Source organism: Bombus huntii, chromosome 4 (assembly GCF_024542735.1).
Source record: "Bombus huntii isolate Logan2020A chromosome 4, iyBomHunt1.1, whole genome shotgun sequence".
In the NCBI taxonomy this organism is placed as follows: Eukaryota; Metazoa; Arthropoda; class Insecta; order Hymenoptera; family Apidae; genus Bombus; species Bombus huntii.
In genome coordinates, this window is record NC_066241.1 from 2,288,249 (window position 1) to 2,311,598 (window position 23,350).

The 23,350-nt window shown below is 40.9% G+C and overlaps 1 protein-coding gene across 13 annotated transcripts in view; it reads right to left on the reverse strand.

The window, feature by feature from the left end:
* LOC126864581 (guanine nucleotide-releasing factor 2) overlaps positions 1-23,350 on the reverse strand; it is a 61,710-nt gene that overhangs the window by 9,761 nt on the left and 28,599 nt on the right. For 10 of the 13 annotated variants that reach the window (XM_050616060.1, XM_050616064.1, XM_050616059.1 and 7 more), the window contains 6 exons: positions 4,074-4,479; positions 2,991-3,215; positions 2,670-2,855; positions 2,202-2,509; positions 732-848; positions 7-320 (listed from right to left, as the gene is read on the reverse strand). In XM_050616060.1, coding sequence (XP_050472017.1) covers positions 7-320; positions 732-848; positions 2,202-2,509; positions 2,670-2,855; positions 2,991-3,215; positions 4,074-4,479 — 1,556 coding nt within the window. Of the gene's footprint in view, positions 1-6; positions 321-731; positions 849-2,201; positions 2,510-2,669; positions 2,856-2,990; positions 3,216-4,073; positions 4,480-20,191; positions 20,734-23,350 lie in introns of those variants that run through there. The other 3 variants (XM_050616066.1, XM_050616061.1, XM_050616063.1) reach the window with 3 other exon arrangements.

Below are 23,350 nucleotides of genomic sequence, written 5' to 3' on the forward strand. Positions count from 1 at the left end.
ACCCACATTTACCAATTTTTCTAATACAGCAGGATCTCCAGTTCCGGAAATGTTTGTTGTACTAACGGTACTCTTCGTACTAGTCATTGTCTTCTGAGTGAAAATAGACCCGTTATTATCCGAAGACAGTTTTGTTTGGGAAAACGATTGTTGCGAATTAAACGTTTGGGAATTGTAACTAATACTGCTTTGCTGAGAAGATCTTTTGGACGTTATACTGGAGGTAGTATAACTTTGAGACGAACTTCGTTGCGAATGCATGGATACGAAACCGGATTCCTGCGTTTGAGTCGATAATCGTTCCATTTTTCCTTCTATACCTGCAACATAATCGCCATATGGTTCGTTATAACACCTTAAAAATGTTTACTTGCCTGTTCTTCAACTTTCTTACAAAAAGACTACTTTGCTGTCAGCAGGCACTATTTTACGAAGGTAAATTTAATTTAGATAATCTAGATTTAGAAAACGAATCGAGAAAAAGAATACCAACCTATTAGACTGATCGGAACGAAGATCTATACTATACTGTTTAGTCATGTAGTCTAAAGGTCTGACACCTACGTTACCTGCTTCGCTCTAGCTATTCGAGCTATTCGAGGAATTCTTGCATAATTTTAGCTCTTGTACATTTTTTCTTTACATTTATAAATGTGCAACGTCATCGGCACCGCCTTTACTTCAGCTTGACGGTGTTGGCGACAAATATAAAACGATTTTGTATTACCCACCGGTAAATGGATTAAGCATTTCTTGCGGAGTTTGTTGACCCAATAACATTGTACTTGGTATGTTTGTTTCGGAACCGTCCCAGCAACTACAGTTTGAACTACCATTAACTTGCATACCTATAAATGTAAAAAAATAATCAATATATTTACTTTCTCTCTATATCGTCTGCATAATGTTTGGAAAAAGATTGATTCAATCGATAAAAATGAAACTTTTACGCATGTATGTATATAATTAAATATGACTTTTCTCTATCGTTACACCACATAATCTTATTTATCAGAGAATTAATTATTTTCGAAATATGTATCCCAACGTATCCTAAGAGATTTTCAGTAAGACTGATTCGACGATCGAGACAAGCACAGTTGAAGACCACTTCGCTGACTAAGCATTGTCCGCATAGTGAACCTTTCGACACAAACGGAAATGTACTTGTATAGTTCTACCGCTACCATTTCAGGATGGTTCTAATTTCGTTGTCATAAATCGGATATAAATGTTCATAGAACAAACTAATACGACTAATACGATATTTCAATGTTGACAAACGGAGCTACGCTGAGGTTGCCTCGTTTTGGAAAATGTTGACTCTTAAACTTAAAGCAGATGATTAAATGTTGGCAATTTATAAGTGACATTAATCGAATGGCAACCGGGAATAAAGGTGAAATTACGGGCTAAAGCGATTTTTAGGTTACGCTGTAGGTACTCGATATGTTGCGACGATATTCTCTTTAGAGTTTTTCGACATTCGCCTTCGACTTGGACTCTTATTTCTTGGGAACAACCAACAGAACAGCCAATAGGACAACTAGGAACAACGCTCGAACATCCTACCGTGAAACTGTGCTTTATACGATTCCTCTTTAAATTTGAAACTCCTAATACGCTTGAGTTCAAGATTACATCACATTCCGACGTACTATGTGCAACCCGCGTGTACTAAAACGATATACAGGGACTGTAGAATACTTTACTGTTAATATATTTACTTTACTGTTAATTCCAGTTTGATGAGAAAACGTGCCGCCATAGATCCCTATTCCATTTGGTTCCATTTGGTTCCATTCCGGTTGCCATTCACTTGTGTAAAAGGTATTTCATCGTATCAATTTAAGTAACATAATGTCTAACGCTAATAACTGAATACAGATGTATCGAAAAGAAGACAGAAGACAATTATATTACAAAATGCAAACAATGTACGTTACAAAGAAATATCCTAATATCGTATTATAGTCCACGTCATATAAGTTAATCTATAACATGAACATATTATTTATATAAATGATAATTTTGTTTACGCGTGCGTCTCTTTATTACTTTCTTCTTTTAAATATGCTTGAAACTGACTCGATACCGAGTCGGTATTACCGAGCTTATGCAAGATATATCGTTTATCACATTCTTACTGGCCATGATTAAATAATGGATGCTATGATACGATAAAAGGATGGATCGGTTACCTTGGATAGTAGCCATCAGGCTGAGATCCATACTGTCGTTCAGAGACTCGTCGTTTGGTCCCATGATCGCCCGTATTTCATCTTCGTCACGGGAATGGTTCAAGGCCGAATCCAAACTGCCAGCCGACGCGCTCAAAAGAGACGACGAATCCTCCGGAGATCGACTTCGTAGGGAAACACCGTCGAGACTAGACGCTAAAAAACCTTCGGATTCATCGAGCAACTGTTGACCTCTCGTTCTCCGTTTCGGTGGCAATGGTGGCGGTGTACCGGAAGAACTATTTTCTTCCGACAGACACATATTAGTTCTGCAATTTACCATCCAAACATTATTTTTCAATCGTACTCGTTTAACGTAGAACTACTTTTTTTAGTGTATGTATGTAGTGACATTCGAGAATAGATGCATTGTTATGCATTGTTATGCATTGTTATGCACTATCTATAAAAAGCATAGGAAGAAACTACCTCTCGGGAAGTGGCGGTTTTGGGGGTGGACTAGAATCCCTTAAAATCGACTCTGAACTATGCGAACTACGGACCAAACTAGTAGTCGCAGCTGTTTGCTCTAAAATCTGCCTTTCCCTTGGCGTTAACGGAATATCAGGCAAAGAATTTCTTTGCGGCGTCATTTCCGATCCATAAGACGACGTTCTGAAAACGCGATTTCATCGAACTTTTGGTCAATTATACTAATAAAATCGAACAACTAATTTTGTTTACCAGTATGGAAGAATGTAAATTTATGGAAAATCAGTGCTTCAACCAAAGAACAAGTAGAAAGATTACCTATTACTAGCTGTAGCGACGACAGGTTTCTGTCTATTGGCAATCTTCTCGTTCGCCAGGGCAACCAAGTTTTTCACAGCTTCTTCCACTAATCCTATGATGTGTGTAACGTTCTCGTTATCCAGCGCAGAGGACTGGTCACCGTGCAGCAACACGTCGTCACAGAGTTTTAATAATTGTGCTAGAGCTTGATACACTTGGTTCGTCGCTGATCCCAGAGTAGAGCTTCGTCAAGAAAATACGAAGGTCGCGATTACAAACGATATCGTATGTAAAGTTATGACATTCGGTAGCATCCACAATTTCATCTCTCTTTGCATTTCCAATAGATGATAATAAAGTTTGAAATTACAAGCATATATTACATTCGAGACTCTAGAAAATATCTCTAATCTTAATATTTTACCTAAACTTACTAGTTGGACAGAAATAAAAATAAAAATAAAAATAAAGCTGCAATATACATACATGTTTTGTTCCAATATATCTGAAAATACCTAGCTCCCACTAGTTGTAATTATACGATAATTGATACGGTGCTTATCAACTTTTAATACTTTTTCAATGTTTGTTACTATATATATTTGACTTTTACACGGAATAAATTTGCGTCACCTCGAACAATTAGTTCACGCAAGCATTTTATATAAAAATGTAGAATTTTATCTAGACGAAACACTTACTTCGAATGTTACAAACGTAAAATATAATTCCATGAGTTACGTAACTTTTTCCATATAGCAAGTAACGAAGAAAATGACCAAATTTAGTTAATTAAAGTATTAAAAGTAAGATATAAAATTTTCAGAAATTGTTCGAACATTTCGACGTCCCTGGCAGTGTTGCGCGTTACTCGTTTAGCTTAACGTTAAATTATAAAATAAATATCTGGCATATATTTTCACGCGCACCAGCGATCCTCGATATGGAATAGATGAAAGTAGTCGGTTCAAAGTTTCAGCCAGGAAATATATCTTTTTTCTACCGAGTCACTCGATTAATCTACAAGCTCTTTCGTTTTTCATTCATTTCGGTCAATATCGGTTTTTAATCGATACTTTGATCACGATCGAATTCGCTTACCTGTTCTCGTAGAGGAGATAGGACTTCAGCACAGTGTGTATGGTGGTAACAGTATCGAGGACGATGGTGCCGTTGCCGGGCAACATCTCGAGCTTTTTCTTTGACACGACGTCTCGGAAGTGAAGCAGTGCCAGTTGCACCTGTCGCACGTGGATATGCAGGTCGCGGAGGGGATTCTTGTCGAGGGTGGTCGCGCCATCGGTGCAACCGGGCGCGCTTTTATCACGCGGTGTTCGCGGCGAGGAGGGCGAGGCGGCCCTCGTAGCCGCTCCACTGCCTCCACCTCCGCTTCCGCTACCAGGAGAACGCATGTGGGAGAGCTTCTCCAGGAAGTCCTCCTTGAAGGAGCGCGCACGACGCGCTAGTTTACCACCACGCGCCTTCCCGCTGGAGCGTTCCTCGACTTCTGTAACAGACAATAAACAGAAAATTGAATATCGTTTATCGCGACACAGAAGGAGATTATGCGTTTCCTGATCTTTTCGTTTCAGACTTGCGTAGGTTGCAAAAATAATTTCCGTGCGTTCAACGAAACTTATTTCCGTACAATGTTCTATTTTTTCGTCACATAGTAGCCAGTTTAAAACCATTATTCCACTTTAAAGATATCGAAACAGATTGCCACAGGCGAACGTACGTTGCAAACGATCGATCGATGTAACTTGCATCGTAAAGGGTGCAAAAGGTAAAAGTACGTGATATCCGCTTAAACTGGTGAAAAACGCGTTTAATGGACTGACGTCGCAACGATTACAACCGATCGAGTCGAGTTAAAATTTTATGCTGGAAAATTTCGCGCCAGAATAGCAGGCGTACTGGTACGTAAATTCCATCGGTGAATTCGCCGTGCAAACGAAACGGATAAATATATCGGGAATAGTAAACAAACGCGACCAAACGTTTAAAATCAAAGCGACGCGACGGCCGGGGCTCGATTGATCGGTTCGTTTGTCGAGAAGATTCGAATGTACAGGCAGAAGGGCTTTCGAATCGATTCATTTGGAGTGATCTTTTTTTCATTTTTACGAAGATTGTTTGGATAAGTTTGATTTTCTAAGTACTAGTCTGCTATTATATGGTTCGGTGGTATGATTATAACTAAGTAGAGGTATATATAGATAGTTATATTATAGCATCTGCAATTGATGTTACAGAAATATATCTACCTATACTTGTTAATTCGGTAATACTATTGGTTAGCAAATTGTTGTTGTCGTTGTCGTTGTCGTTGTCGTTGTCGTTGTCGTCGTCGTCGTCGTCGTCGTTGTTGTTGTTGTTGTTGTTGCTGTTGTTGTTGCTGTTGTTGTTGCTGTACGAGCCGAGCCCAACAACAAGTATATAATAAAGTTGTTAAGAAATATGTTATGTTATAAATAACGATAGAAGGCTATTGTAGAGCTTCGCTTTAGAAATGGACGAGCGTCCAAAGAAAAAGTCGACGTACTTTTCAGCGTATCAGTTTGCTAGTTTAATAATTCTATTTAATGGATCGTCGAAATGAGATGCTGGATTGATTTATGCATATGCTCTTGTAATACTATTAATAATTTTAAATGAAAACGAAATAAAAATAACTTTGTTTAAGTCTGCTAGAGAGGTGCGGTTCTCGAGCGTAGATGGGCATTGTCAAGATACGACGCTCCAAGAGCTAACTTTAAAGCAGCAAATCTGAGCAATCTCCGTTGGTCTCGTTGATAGGATTATATATTTATGGCACGCGGAGAACCAAATAAGTAATGCGCAGTATTCTGCGAAGTGTGTGTAACGCGTACTTTGAAGTTTCCTTTAGGTATTTAACGAAATCACTGCTATTACCTCGGAAAGTATTGTCGAATCTAATCTATTAACGAAAATGTAAATACACATGTCATAGCAACGTTCAACGTTGCACGTTGCACAAAACACCCCGAAATTACCCACCGCAAAGATCGGTCTATCGAACGCTGTCCGCAATGCTTCTCTTCGATTAATAACTTCATGCTCGAATCATTACCAGGTTGTTTGCCTGGACAAGTGCGCATGGGGACAGAAGGGGTTGGTTAAACCAGTCATCTTTGGTGGTTTGCGTTTCGCGATAGGGGGGAATGCAAGCAAGCGACTGGTCGAGGCAATCTCTGCATCTCTGATCGCGTATGTACGTGTGTATGTACGCCGGTAAATCAAGTTCTATTCACGAATTCCGATTGAAACCTCAATCAGGCGTGATTTGCGCTAAAGGCAGGATTCGGATGGCCGACAGAGATAATAGAAAACACGGAGAACGGAGGACGGGATCGAAATTGCCGTGACTGACTGGATCCACGGAACATGCTCGATCCTGTACGCTGTCTATACTAAAGAAGCGCGTCTATACTCGAGGCTGCTGCAACCACCGCACCCGCGCTTCGTAAATAATCGCATGTACGACAGAGCCTTCAACAGTTTATTTGAGAAAAGACAGATTTGTTCGACCAAGGTATTCGTCGTTGCCATCTATGCGAGTTTCGATCGTCAGGACACTGACAAACGACAAAGGAGAACGTTCCTTGAAATTGCTGCTGCACGGCAATGCCAAGCCACACGCTGCTTTTACGATCGTTAACGAGCATCGTCGTAACATTACATCATAACGAGCGTTGTCTGGTACGTATTGCAGCAACCAGTTTATTCGCTAGACATTACTCCTTCGGATTGCTAGCTGTTCGGATCGATGCAATACGCCTTATTCGATACCCACTTTTAATTAGTGGACGAGACACAAGAATAACTTGACCATTGGATCTTGTCTAAAAACGCGGTATTTTTCGCGATGATATTCGTCGCTTGCCTGATACAGTATTGTCCTTTCAAATAAACTTTGGATTATTCGCTTGCACGCCTATTATATCCCAAAAACAAGATCGCTCTTGTGTGGGTGCATGTGGATGTATGTGGATGTGGGTGTGTGCGTATCGTGTTGATAACAAGAAGATAATCGGCGAACGCAATCGTTGGATTCTCGCGTAAAGTTAATAACTCGCATGGTAACGCACACGCACAGAGCAAGCAGCCCCTCGTCAGGTAAACATCACGTTGCTGGTACACATGGTGCGGATCTTGTTGTTGTCGCGAGGTAACACAGAGAGCACAACGGTCAGATCATCTTTTCATCGTTATCGCGAACGTGCAACGTGCTCGAGAATGCAACGACCGCGATAGCTTTCCACGCATGTCCCTTTAATCGCGTCACTGCCAGCCATTCATCAGCGTGAAAGCCTCTCACTGCGCCGTATCGCACCACCTCGAATACGCGCAAGTGGAGAAGGGCTTTGGGTTGATGGAAAACGTGAACACGTGCGAGAGGGTTTGAGAGCGGTCATCGTCGTCGTACAGACATGAATCAAAGCGAAATACTCTGCTTTACTCTGCTATACTACCCGTTCGTCATTCTAATCGCGACCGATCGTCTTTCGAATACCGGTGGATCCCGAATGGCGTACAACTCGAGATTGGACAGCTTCGATAGCCTGGATTAACAACTGTACGATCGCTGGACGAGAGACGCATCGGTGTTTCTGAAAACGGCTGACGAGTGAATTTTTAGCATGCCGATGGATGAAAGGCCAAACCAAAGGGGTTGAGATTCGCCTAGTCTAACGATCGCCTTTAAATAACACATCGAGAGGAGAATATTCGGACATTGAGCAAGTTTTGCAAGCCTGGAATGCCTTTTGAGCGTCTTAGTGAATAAGTTAACGTGAAATACACAGCGATATGGAGAAAATGACCAACGGTTTCTTCTCCTATCTTCTTCAAAACAAGTGCCTGTTGTAAGTGTTCCGTTAATGAATAATTATTGATACTACGTTATCAATAATTAGAGGTTTAAGATGTTACAGGCTTGCATGAAAGCAGATATACATACGTACAAGAGGATAAAATGCGTTGTACATTACACGTTAGTTGATTCTCGCACGTTATTATTAGGCGCACGTTTCAATTCGCCAAATTATAGATTCTGTTATCGGGTATCGTACTAAGAATTACTGACTAAAACTATTATCTCTTTTCTCGCTCGACTCACCAGCTCACTGAACGTGAATGAAATAGGGAAAAATATAACGATGTTGTTATTAACAACCATCGTTATTATTAGCTAGCCGTACGAAACAACGAGTATGAAATAACATGTCAATTTCGAAATTAATCTTAGATTAATGCCCCAGATTACCATTGGCAAGTGCATCCAGGATAGAGAGCCAGCGTAACGTTCGATACAGATTTCCAAAAACAAAAATAATCCGACAAGCGTCAGTTTTACTCTTTCGCGGTGAAACAAGTATTGCCGCAGCGACAAATGAGAATAGGCTTATCGTTAGTCTCCCTCTCTCTTTCTCTCTTTCTTCACCAGCTTGAAAACATATTCCGATCTGGTACTAGAATATTTAAAGCAATGTTGAACGTGTGTCTCGCGCGCAAAACCATCTAAATTGGACCTGACAAAGCGGAATAGAAGAATATCGAACGGCGCTAACAATTGCCTTATTGTTAGGCGGCTAAAAATTCATTATCTACAGATTCGTTAACGAAAGCGCCTGTTCGAACTAACGAATTTCGGATTAGCGACGCATCGTGTGATTGCGAGGTGCGGAAGTCGAGCAAGAAATTCTGCAAAGGTAACTGAACATCAAGTTGAAACAGTAACGGAGTTATTAAGAACGACGAGTCTGAGCACGGGAGAATGTAAAGCTGGATTTACGCTGTTTCGCACTGGGGGATTGCTGCGGATGACTCGTGCCACGAGTGAGAGGGAAGCACGAAGTAAGGCCGGGGTAGGTACATATTTACACGAGTTCGGTGAATCAATAATAATCTAACGATGGTCTACGGTAGTCGAATAAAATATTTTCAATGGCTGCATTAAAATCTGTTTGAAACGTTGGAAATAACTCGACATCGAACATTATATCGTCTACCTATTAAGATTAACTCGACGACGACGAACTTTGACGAAGTAGAAGCAGATCGCAAATACCTGACTCGGCAACGATCCATCCCCAGTGTACTTTCTCGTTCGTCGGGCAATTGCCGCCCTTATCTCCGATAACGATTTCGCGAAAAGATATCGACGTCCACACGACCTCGTATCGATTCACCCGCTCCGATTCACTCGCCCTTCTAATCAAGAAACCAGCCTGAAAATGGTCCGCGATACGAAGAAACTCGATGGCGCTAGGCTGCGCGCGACTCGGTCTCGGTAAAAAACGCGCGCGCGTTTGTGCGTGCGTACGTGTATGCGTGTGTGCGCGCGTTTGTGTGTAGGTGTAGGTGTGTAGTATGTACATACTATGTTACGTACATAGGTATATGACGAAACACGTGTGGAACATGGGACTCGGGATGGTATATCGTGGTCTGCGGTTATCGGACACGCGATTTCATGGCAGATCGTGCCTAATACCGAAATGCGGATTTTCCGGGTATTTCGCAGCGGAACCGCGGGAAATCAGGACCATCCCGCTGTCCGTGGAAAACGGTCTATTAATCAATCGATTCGTGGCGGTAGGACTTAATATTATCGGAGATTTTGCTTGGCGAGATTTATTGCGATAACGCGAATGAAAAGCTACGTTTGACGAGCGGATATGTACCGCGTATCGAGTTGACGAGAAAATCCTGCTTTTCCTGTTTTTCCTTTCTTCCCTACAAAAGTAATTAAAAAACGGTGTTTTTATAATTCTCCATATAGATACTAGATAATAGATGATAGATACAAGATACAAGATAACTATTAATAGTAAAATATGATATACAAATACGGAAAGTTTCTGGTAAATCGTTTCCTATTTCCAAATGATCGCGAATCATAGCTGTTTCGTCTACCGATCGATGTAGATTTACGTTTCATTTGACGAGATTTGTTTCGCGACGTGGTAATAAATTTTAGATAAGCGCCAACATATCCGAATGCGACACGCTTTCTTAACCGAATTGTCCGATCACGTTAAAAATTGTTGCTTCGAACTTGTGAAGCTGGGATGGCGCGTGACGCGACGTGTCGTGGTAAGTTTCCACTGACAGGATGTACGCGATACGATACAATAACCGAATGAACCCAACCGATATAAATACCGATATAAATTCGTTAAAACGTTAAAGCGCTTTGTAGTTTTAGCGCGTTTAGCTTTACAGTGACATTGAATGTCAAAAGTCCTAAAAACTTTACAAATATTTAATTGATATTATATGTTTCAATAAATAGCGTTAGCGGTTTTTCGGCATGATAGCTCCGTTAGTGAATCTAATGTTAATCGCTGGTCGCTAATAACACCGATGCCAATCAACGCGCTAAAGAAGAACACGAGTGTTGATGAGTGAAAGAAAGCTGATGTCAGGATCTAAGAATATCCATCAGCGATCGTCTGGGTATTAATCGCGTTGAGACGAAGTATCCACGATATTCTCCCAATATCGTACCTTTCTACCATCGCATCAGCACCACTTGATCTCTGTCAACCTATACACCGCACACTGTGAGAAAGGAAGACGGAGTTACATGTATCTAGAGTAAATAGAGGCGATAAGTTCTTGACTCGATGCCTGTTTGTCAAATGGATTTTCATACCGTCGGCGTTGTGGATCGAAAGTAGAGCGTCAGAAAGAAGAGAACGTGCATTCGAACAGATAGAAAATATATCGTATCGTCGCTGTTATCTCGTCTAAATAATCTGTTATTTTTCCGGAACACACGCATCCCCGAGTCACGCAGCGCCGGCCAGTTTCCTTTGCACGGTGCATTCCGTGAGACGGGAGTCGCGCCGAAATAACCGCGAGGTTGTTGCACCGCTCTGTAATAATAATACGCGGCGGCGGCGGCGGCGGCGGCGGCGGCGGCGGCAGCGACTATGTCCTGTTCAGTCTTGGAAAAACGTGTTAAACGTGGCACTTGAATTTCATCCTCCCACGCCTGTCCCTTCAATAGTTGGAAGGGGGACACTGGATGGCGGCGAGAGGCGACGGTGTGCCGATCTGGTTTAAAGCGTTGTAAGGTGTAAGTATAGCGTGTTCTCTGTTCGATCGAACGTGTTTCACGATATGGTAATCATTCGACTGTGTGAGAACTGGAAATGAAAAGAGTCGCGTTAGCTTTTTCCCAAAAATGAAATGTCGGTAGTTGACTGACGTGATGTAATAGCGTTTTAAGCCGCGTTAAACAGTGTCGACAAAATACGAAGAAGCGTTGCCGGAGTTTTTTAAAGAGCTTTCGAAATAGCTTAAATGCCGACAGAGAATTATTCCAAGATGGTGCCTTCGGACAACGAACTAAATTTAGTAAGCGAGCCCGAAACCGGCGCGACGCGAAGCGACGGCCAAATCACGATGTAAGTGACGAAACACCGAGAAACGCTTCGCCGAAGACGAGAATGTTCCCGGTTTCGAAACAATCAAACTGTATCGTTATCATTATCGTTATCACCACCGTCGCGCGAAGCGAAGGGTGAGAATATCAACGAAGAAGGGACGGAATATGTGCATATCGAGCAATTTTTTATCTAATTGCAGTGTTTAATCGCGCTCATTGTGTCTCAAACTTTATAGAAAAGTTAATAAAGGGTCTTTTGGCATGATTTCTCGTTTCGATAGAAAAGCGAAGCACGTTGCTCTCTCTCTTATTATCTGTCGTTATTCCCATCGATCACTTTTCATAACATTTCTCTCACTTTCTATTCTTAATCCGATTATCACTCGCGTCTAAAACTGCAAATGCAAAATTAATTACTGCGTCCCATCACAGCCGGATAACATTTCTAACCTCTCAATTCAATCGTAAGAACTAATTAACCGAAACGTTCTCGCTCTCTCTCTCTCTCTCTCTCTCTCTCTCATATATATATATATACTAATGAATAAAGTAAATAGCTAACAAAGAAAATGCAAGGGGAACGAGCAAAAAGAAAAGAGAACCGACGAATGTTATACCGCCGTGCATGAAGGATTTCTATAAAAATTGTTTTCGCATTATTTTTAATTCTATAAATATAGAATTAAACCTCCATTCAAACATCGTAGCCAATATGTATATATATATATATATATCGATTCGTACGTCATTTGAATGTAAATGATTTATCCTATCGCAACACCTAACCGAGTTAATTACACTTATTACAGAATATTAACGAGTCTCGTGTAATTTCGATCGGTGGTTTAATCATACGCTATGTAACCACCGGCTCTCGTCGGACGAGTCCCGATTAACAAATCCCCCGGCTAATTTGTTAACAGGTTAAATTCCGTGCAGCTGTATCGCCGTTATGGAAGCGGCCAAGCCGATTCAGTTTGGAATTTCCCATTGCGCTCGCAGCGATGCAATTACGGAACTTTAATGTTAGCGGAATATCAGGCATCGTCTCCAGCTGGGAATTTCATGGTTCGATAGCGATATTAGCGAACGCGGGATTGCCGGTTGGACCAGTGTGATTTTCGCAGATGGTAACGTCGTAGTCTGAATTAAAAGATCGGATCGATGACGAAGGTCCTTTTTCGTCTATGCACGCTTCTGACTGCATGGATTTTAAAACTCTCCAAGTGCTTGAAAATGCTCGATTCCACGTGCAAATACGGCATTGCGTTTCCCAATTAAAACGTAACAGTTAGGTTTCAGAAAAGGCTTTTTTGTTCCTTTGGTAGCTATGTCTTATTATATATAGCTGCTATCATATATCCTTATATTTAAGTATAACACGTACTTTCCACTTCCTACGCTAATCTATCTAAAAAATCGAATCATAACTCGTACGTAGAGATGTTAACCATTGAACAACGACCCCTGAACAGCACGGGGGTACGTATAATTTTAAACTTGCGAAAGATTTATCTACAAATGACTATAGCCAATCGCAAATCTTATTTTGTATTGAACGCTACAAGTATACATATATAACAAAGTGTATACATATATATACGCAGTTATTCGATAGGCAGATATAAATCTTAGTCTAATGGAAAGGAAAAGTAGAAAACTTTTACCTTTTTTAAAGGCGACGACGATGGCACACCCGTTGATGCTGTCGCAGTGATCGTTGACGACGCGGCCGTATCGTAACATTCGTCTACGATCTACACGGCTGCTTACGGTAAGAAAGCGGCAGCCGCGCGCTTATGATCTTCGCCGAAAAGCCGAAGCATCGATCGAAAAGCGTACGTGCAGAATACAGCAAAAACGATAAGTCGGTCGAGCCAGCCAAGTCTCTCGATTCACCGTTGTCAGCATCCGTCGTTGAAGCCATTTCAAGAAATATTTATGTGTACGTATGTACATTGTACATACTTTACCATATCATACGCTCACCGCTCCTACATGCCATACTACGTGCCATACTGCGTCCCACACGAGCTAAATCTCATTCGATCAAACGAAAGGAAGCGCAACGATTGCAAAATTGTGAATTTGCCTGCACCAAACATTTCCAGCCTCGTCCAAACAGGATTGGAAACGTTCGAGCGTTTCAAGTTCGAACTAATTGAATTTACTCGAATCACGAATTTATTTTGCGTTCGAAGCCCATTGCCTGGCACATGTTTCCCTTTCTCCGATCGTCTTTTCATCCGTTAAATTCTCGCGATAACGTGCTGTGATTACTAATTAAATTAATTGTAACGAAATATGACTTGCGATATTCACGTCTCGTTATCATCGTTAACATTTGTCCAAATGTCCTCGAGTTAGCTACCAAACTCGATAAACAACTCAGGAGTATAGAGCATGTACGTAAAGAGAAGATTAAAAAAAGTGCTGCTCGAGTTTGAAAGCTTTCGTGTGACACGAAACTTGGAAGAGCAACGCGTTAATACGATAAATAGAAAAAGGAGCCTTCGGCAATGGCGCTGCATTGAGCATCCGTAACATGGAGTGAATTGTAAATGTATACGTATATACATATGTATATGTAAAACCGAGAGGCAGGTAATTACGCTACTATCTGTTTTCTTCGAGAGCAAAGTCGATATTAATCCGGTTACAGGGGGTTAAGAGATTATCTATCAACGTTCGGCAACGAATAACGACAGATCAAATCAGATAGAATAAATCGGATAATGACAGATCAAAGAAAGAAGACGGATCGGAACAAATAATGTATGTAACGTTTCATTTTGAATGTTAGCCGACCTAACGTAAACACATTAAAAATGAAAAATCGGGAGAAAATCGTCCGACCGAGTGGATGAGCTTTCTAAATCCGCCTACGTGCAAACTCTTTTCTTTTCATGTGAAAAGCCGCTGGAAGAGTGGCTAGTAAAATGCGGACGAAAAGTGCACTCCACGGATGTGTGGAAGAACGCGAACTGGCCCGCCCGACTACTTGCCTCCTGGGATTCGGCTATTATTACATTCGCGGCGAGAATCACGTGTACCACGCATTTTTTGCCAACATTTCGCTGATTTTCCGTAAAACAGAATTCACCTTGTTTCAAAAAAAATCTTCTTATTTAGCCGATTCGTTGGAAATATTTGTTTGGTCCTTGAGCAAATATTGCAAACATTACGATGTGAAGCTCTATATGGAAGGGTTAATGGCTACCGTTCGTTAACAGCGCATATCCACCGCGTATAATTCGTTGGTACAAGCTTTAAGTCAGCCACACAGGTTCCGGTAGATCTATGAGCGGGCGTAAGACACATAGGTATGCCTTTTCGGATTTACTGTGATACCGTATCGTGCGTACGATACAACTGTACGGATATTTTGACTACTGCAGGCGACCTGCCTGATCACATGCAAAAAATTGTTCGATACGCTTGTCAGGTCGCTGTAACAAATACATGCTTAATAAGAAATCTGTTGCGGCTAGAAAATTCGCAAATTACGTCTCGCTTGATATTCGTTTCTCGTTTTCTCGCGATATACTCAAATTTTTCTGCTAACGGTATATTTCGCCCTAACTCGTATCTTTTTGCAGAAATTTCCAACGTCAGTTACCACCACTATGCCATGCTCCTGTTTTGCCATTGATATTAGGTCCGCCTCATTACAAACAGAAAATCCAAATGTTCCAAGTATTTCGAAATCTATACACCTTCTTACGCTCTCGTCTGCCTTTTTAACCTCCTCTCGAAGGAGAGATTAGATTCGTTCGGGCACTCGAGCGAAAACATCATACCGAGAGGACAAGCGAAAGGTAAAGCTTGATTCGTCGAGCTAAGTGAATCCACGTCAAACGATATACTCGCTTCTACGTTACCAAACAAGGGTTGTTCTCCGGGTCAAATAATTCGAAACGGAATTTGTAAACCAGGGCTGTCTATCCTCGAACATTGCGGATCCGATTCAACGTTTACCGTCGTAATCTAACGATCGTGCAACATAACGCAACATAACGCAACATAACACAACGTGCCACTATTATACGCGAGAATATTAAAATATGTTAAGAAGGCTAAACAGATTTGAGATTCAAGAAAATTTGTTCAATGTGTGTTTCCTGTCGTTCACGTTGCTTGTTCGTTTACATGCTAGTAAACATGCCTCGGAAGCTAGTCCTTGGAGAATGTATCGTTGGTGCATTTTGGTATCCATGTGGTAACGATTGACATAATAGCGTAACACGTGTGTGAAACATGTGCGGTGCCAAAGGAGGGATGCTGATAACTTGCAGGAAATTAGATACAGAACAGCCTGTACTATGGAGAAATGCGTTTGAAAAACGGTCTTTTTCCATCTAGCGTTACGCGTTACGAGTCTTTCAAATATAGGTAACTGTCCTTATAACGTGTATACGTAATATATGTTCAAAAGTTCTGTTTCAACTGATTGATTCTCACATAAAAAAAGGCACGAGAAATTCCCTAAAAACATAGTTATCCTTTCAAAGATCTTCTAGCCACTATCATCCTAAAGAAATTCAATTCTGACAATTGCAGCTGCGCGTCTTGCATGACTCATAAATGCAGCAATAAACACTACGCGCGTGCTAAGAATGCATATAAATAATTAATCAAATTCAAGACATAATTTATGCACCGCTGTACGCGCGCGTGCAGCAAATAAGTTTCAATTTCTTTCTGTTTCTCTTCGCTTTATATTTACGTATCTTGAAAAACGGAAAACTAAAAAGAAAAAATAATTTAACGACGAAATAAAAGATTATCGCTTTTTCAAAGTTCCGCCTCGCTCTTTTCAAACGAGGCGAATAAATAAAATAGAAAAATTTGTCCAAGGGTTAAGATCGCAAAATTGGATAACATAAAAAGACATTGATAAGCGACATTGAAAAATCATCGTAAAATACGAAGGCAACGGAGAATGCTTGATCGCAATCTGTTTTGCAAGGAGAAATTCTGACTCGACAAATTCTGTGGTTAATCGTGCCACTTTATTTCTAATTCCTTTTGAAAATAAGTCTCGCGGTGTATCGACTATGAAGGTGGATTTATGCGTATTACATATTCGTTCGGAGACGGAACGATTACGGCTTACGGCATGGTTCCGTTCATTGTCAGACATTTCTATACCGACAACAGTCGGTAAATCGATCGGCATGCCTATGCAGCGCCGATCGATTCCCCAAGCGAAGAGACGTCTGTCTTGGCACTACCGAGCGACCGCTGGCCGTATTGGCGAATACCGACGCGGCCTTACGTCTCACACGCGTGCGGCAAGATATTCCGTGTCGAAAGTTGTCGGAAAGCGTCCAAAGTGTAAACGCGTACATTCGGATAGTACGCGTTATGTTGAGTATCACGATTCGGACATTTTCGATGGAACGACAGATAGACCGGCGATATTGTTTCTCACGTTTCCGTCAATACTTCTTCTACTGCTTAATGAAACGTATGTGTATATGTGTATCGTTCAAAAGCTGTGACACTTACGAGAGATAAATGTGAAAAGATTAACGAACGATATCCACTGTACGACACGAGACGGAGGAATATCCTTATTCTTCGTACCGTTTTCAAGCAGAAACTGACATCTACATTCCGACTCCGTGTCTGTTTGGGCAGAATCACGCCGTAACCGGTAATCGGTTTTTTTTTAATTGCGTATCTGAACGGATAATATAAACGCATCTTAAGGAGTGCGTATCGTATAATACAAGTATTAACTGGTTAATGCTGTGCTGGTCAATCGTCGATACGAAACCTTTAAAACACAGTTATTCCGATAGATCCATGAGCATTTCCTTATTTCGATAGATCTTTTAATAACGACTTTTCCTCTTGCAATCTCTGGAATACGTAGCGATTAGTAGTTCATTCAACCTTCAGACCAACGGCGCATATGGCAAAACTGTACATTAATTAGTTAAATTACAAGAGTAAAGTTACCAAAAATGATATTCACCATGGAAGAAACGAGCCAATTAACGGAATATTCGATGGGTTATTTGAGATTAATAACGTATGTGTTGGAAAATTGTATCGATTGCATCGAATCAAATTCTAAACGCGTATCCTTTTACCGTAAAAAAAAAAAACGCGAGAAACAAAGATTCGCTGAATCGATCGAACCAGTTTGAATATCACGCGCAGCAATAATGAAAACAACGAGAGGATAAAATTGCCGGTGAACAAGAAGAAACGAGAAATATCTGCTTTATCTGTGTAGAGGTTCGCTTCGTTTAATTAATTAGCAACTCGCCGTTACGAGCAAAGCCCCTGACATTAAGTTTGCTCGAGACATGGCGTTGCGTCGATGGGGTTCACGGTCGAAGAACATGGTCGTTAATTTTTCGTCCACATGGAGTAAGAGACTAGGGTACCACCACCTATCGCACTGTCAATCAAATCGCCGACTTTGTTCTTCCAACGCCTTACGAACGACCGACCCCATGTAACGAGAAAACCTACTCGTAAAGATGGAAAATTTCATTTCATACCTTTTATCGGCTATCGTCGATAGCTTTGCGGTTAATGCTGCGCTGTTAATTGACGATCAACGATTAACGAGATACTGCGATCATCGATTTCGAGATATTTCGTATAAAGCCAGAGCCCAGAACAAGCGAGTCGAAAATAAAAATGTTAACACATTGGATGACTTAAGCCTGTGACCTTCGTGCTGCTGCTGTTTATTGAATCGACCGACCGCCTACTTTCATGCACTTGCCATGATCTCATCTCTGAATTCCTTCTACGGTATGTTTTATTATACATACATATACGTAATACGATGTCTGCAATAAGTAAGCAAATTCCATGCTTAACGAATATCGATATATCGCAGACATTGCTGGGCCCAAGGGTTATTATGTAGGTCATGCTGGAATGTTCTTGTAACGATAACTGCCGCGACGAGATTTACCTCGAAGCATGTATCGAGGCCAAGTTCCATGTGAAGGGATCTCTGGGTACCATGATACATACGTACAATTAGTATATGATATATCTGACCATCTGTAGCGTATCGGTAGATGTACGTATACACACGGGTTTTAAGCAATCAAATATCTCAACATTTATCTATGCGAAACAATATCCAAATTATATTATATCAGTTAGATATAGTCAGGTGTGTGCGTCACAAATAACATTTTAATCTGTTTGTAACGAACGTAAGCAGAAATAATCAGGTTTTAATAATTAACCTTGCATAAGGGAAGATATTTTTAGAAAGTGTGACTCGAAAGAAATACAACCGATCCTGTTTTGACATTGTAAATCGAAAGAAAGTTTGGTACCACGATTTCGCCATATAAATTTTATCTCTCATATAATAAACCATTCTTTTAAATCAATGTGCTAATCTTGAGAATGAGGTTAAAAAATGTCGTAAAAGTTAGCAGGCAGCAGGAGAAATTACCTTGTTAAAAAGACTGTTTGAATTTAAAACGTTCGTTCCCTTTTCTTTCGTTGCGTAGGGCGTACATGTATATGATAGTAGGTACATAGCTATACATATCTAGACGCCTCGGAGACAGAATGCGGATGTAACGATATTCCTTCCTACGATCTGGCGTCTCGGCGTTTCAACCGCAAAAAATCACGATACACGCCCGTGAAATGAGTCATAGGCGCCAGCGGTTCACGTACACATACCGCGCGGACGATATACGGTGGAAACGGAAAAGTTTCATTATGTTCGTTCGGCTCGTTGACAACGGGACATCGTGATTTATCGTTACGTGAGAAAAAAGCGAAGGCACGAAGCCTCGAAGGATCGAAGGTTCGTTCAAACAGGCACGTTACTTCTGTCACAAAGTTATTAATAAACACCATTCTGTCATTGCCATCGTGCAGCCATGATTGATCCACCGTTCACGTCGTCCAGCGTTCGCCTTTAAAATTTAAATGCCATTGGAAAAATATCAAGGGAGAAAATTGGACGTGATGCGACACGATATAACTGGTGCAAATTTCGTCGGTCCAATCCGAACATATAGTCACACCCATCTTAACGATCATTTTGTAAGAGTATTTTGAATCGAGCGCCGGCCAATTCCATCAACCTTTCTTGCTTTTCGAATCGATGTACGATCGAAACTCGATTATTCAAATCACAAGGGGACGATTGAAATCTATTGGTTGTTCGGGTTTCTCATCTTATATTCAAGAAACAGAAATTCGACCTACAGAGGTTGTGTACATATTCATTCCTTATAAGCATATCAAATCGAATTTTAAATAATGAATATTAAATGCAAAGCAAACAAAATGTTCGTCTTTGTTTAAAACACGCTTCGTTCGATAATTTTTTATAGATGAACGAGAATCTGTGTGAACGAAACGTTGTGTGAAATGCGAGCCACGTATGAATAATACGATAGAGATAGAGATAGAGAAACGGAGATGCGTAACGAATGAAAGGACGGAAACCGTAGGTCCGAGTGACGAAAACTACGTGCGAGGGACACGGGCACAGCGGGTCACGTATTATCAACAATAAATGTATGTTACGAAACGATTTTTCGTTGCAAGTAAATATTTATAAGTACGTACAGTATAGGTATATAGGTGTTGGTGCGTGCGTGCGTGCGTGCGTTTTTGTATATGATTCGTCGGACAAGTATGTAATATAAACAATCTATAAGATAGAACTGTAGTCTTATAAAAGCATTCAAACTACAGATATTTAAATTATCGATCTAATTGGACCGCGTCTCGACGTTGCACAGATCACGTCGTAACACGATCGTTTTTAGAGAAACGACTAGTTTACCTGGCTTTCGATTTCACGGCTCAACCCGTTTTGCTCGGGCATCAACGAGAAACGAGCATTCCAAGGAACCATCCAAGTCTTCCGATAAGGTAACGTCGTAATTTTATCCTAAACTCGAGTATACTCGACACACACAGCAATGATGAAAACTGCACAGAATAAGTAGCTCACTGATACTGATACTGATATATCACAAGCATCGTGAATTCTAAATGTACCATTACACTGGTAGGATCGGTTTTCTTGAAATTCGTAACCGGTCGCATGCGGCGGCTGTTCGGCAGAGAAACGACCGAGACGTCGAACGATCGTCGGTCGACCGAGTTTCTGTCGCGTAGAGTGTCGCAGAGGAAACAATTTCGAGCGGAAGCCGCGCAACAGATTTCCCTAGCTCGAAACGGACACGTTGACAAACCAAGAAAGGAACGAACCGGACAACGCGACGCGACGAGACACCGAACCGGAGAGAGAAACGATACGTACGTCCGGAGCGCGTGGCGTGTGCGCATCGACTGCTAACTTCACCCAACGAGCATCGAGTACGATCTCTTGTCTTTCCATCCTAGTCGCACCGACGCGACGTGCGTGTCCTGCACCCGGTCGACCTTCTCTCTCGCGCTTCTTTATCTCTGCCTATCGTTACGTCTTCTCTTCTCCTCTCTTTTCTATACAGTTTCGTCCAGCCTGCTTAGGTCGCCTGTATCTGTACCATACGAGATATTCGATCTTCCTTTTCCATTACTTTCTTCTTTCTCTACTCGTGCTTTCTTTGTGTCGACAGATTTTCCATCTTTCTTCTCTCACCCTCGTCCACCTCCCACACCCACCCCCGACCCTTTTTAGTCCTTGTTCTACTAACGATAAGCGCTCTTGTGTGTTTCACGCTCGCGCTCCCACGTTGACAGGAAGATGCATCAGCTGTGTTCCGTTCCTACCCCGTTTCACGTAATACATCCCCATTTTCGTGATCGGCCGTTATTCGCGCGTTCGACAATACTGCAATCTGAGTGATACACAGACGTGAAAATTAATTTGATTTTCATAAGAAAAGAACAATACAAGTTTATAGTTTATAGTATGTTGTCTAATCGATCGATTTCCTTCTTTTAAATCTTATATGTAATTGAATTTCTCATTCGACCATGCATAATGTTAAACGAGAAACGAAAAAAGTTATTCTTCTTAGCGTCCAAGTTATTCAGAAAGAAATGTAGAATTTCAGCCTTTTCGTCGTGTCGATAAGAACGAGCGTTGATAAAAAAGGTCGCTGTGAAACATTTTTCCGACAACTATCTTACATATAGATATATGTATTCTGCAGACATAATAATACATTTCGTCAAGTATTCGTAATTTAGTAATTTGTAAGTTATTAAATACAAAATGTTATAAAATACAAGATATAATTATTTATTATCCGTTATTAGTATCGGAGCTTGTCCGTGAAACGACCAGGCCTCCTCTTATATTTTTATTTATCCCTTTCTCCTTTCTTTCGCCGTATTCTTACGGCCGACTTTCGTGCTATTTTCTCGACCAGTTCGTTCTCGCTCGGCGTAATAATAAAATTCTGGACGGAACTCGTGGAGCGAGTGGCACGATCGTAAAAAACACGATCCGCGTGCATTTCGACTTGCAGTAACAAAATACATAGCTTGTGATACATAAGTGTATGGTATGTATCGGCCACCGTCAAGGATTCGTTACGTAGAACGTTGTCGAACGTTGATCGTTTTCATGCGATTCATTTTTGCCGTTTTATCAACTGATTCGTAAAACGCAATATTGTACACGTTCGTTAATATAGGAAAACTCCTGTTTCGTTTCTATTACACATGGCTGTTTCTAAACCTCGAAATGTTTTAACGACTTTTGTAGTACGCAAAATACAAATATACAAATATACGCTCTATCATTTTTTCGCGAATGCTACCGAAATACATACGTAAGTATATCAGATTACTTAAATTTACTACTGATTTGCACGCTTTACTTACTGCGTACTATATTTTACGATTAATGATATTCTACTATTTCTAATATTTACATATGTCGTTTAACATTTTAAGTTAGTAAGTCCACGATTCTTAACTAAACAAAATAAGTAAATAAATATAATTTCGTGTTACCACGTGGATAACGATCTTGAATTCTTCCCAATTCAGAGCGAATCATAGAAACACCCAATGACTTTCCAGAACCGTAACGACTTGCATAAGTATTAGTTATCGTGGTTGCGACTCGTCCCACAGAATTTCTGCTCGCAATTTGCGTATTAATGGCGTCCCACGGAGGTAGCGCTGCAATGACTTTAGCGGGTGATAAACGACATTTTACGACCGCCAGCCGTAGTGGTTTCTCCGTTGCGTCGTTGCGATTAACGGTAGGTAAAACATCGATGCACCCTGTGTGACCGCGCCATGTTTCGATACACGCGTGTACATTACCGTACACGCTACGGAGCATCGGTCCATGCTAAATAAGAACGTAACGTGTAATAGGGACGGCGAATCATTTTCATTCTTGCTAGTCGCGTCGGAACAGCGAACGAACATTAAGGAAGGCTACTCTGCTACACAACGCTGCTTTAATTGCAGGCGAGAGAAAAGAAAGAGAGACAAAAAAAGAGAGAAAAAGAAAGGAAAAAAGAAAGAAGGAAAAGAAAAAAAGAACGGTGGAGTCGCTTAAAAATGAATCCAACGTAACAAAGGATGGTAAAATTTTGTTCAGAAAATTATGATATTGGTACTAGGTAGCGCAGATAGAGTATTTCAGTGGTAGGAGTAAACGAATAAAGCAAGTATCTAAGTAAAGTAGGTACATATATTATAGGTAGCTATAATATTTTACTATTTAGTAGTACTTATTTAGTTTTTGGAAGTATTCAGTGAGCGATGGCATTGATTCAAAAGAGACGAATTGGATCATTCGATGACACCATCCATCGCTTTCTGACAACGATGTGAGGAATCTTTTTTCTTAATAAAATACGACAGGTTTAAGTAAGTTATCATCTCGGGCGTTTCGAATTTTGCAGCGTTCCAGCGACTTTTACGAAATCTGGCTGCAATTAATTCGTCGTTACTAATTATTGCGCGATAACGACGAGTTGCAGAAAGTATGTAAATTATCCAGATGTTCGATCGAGTTATCCGATTA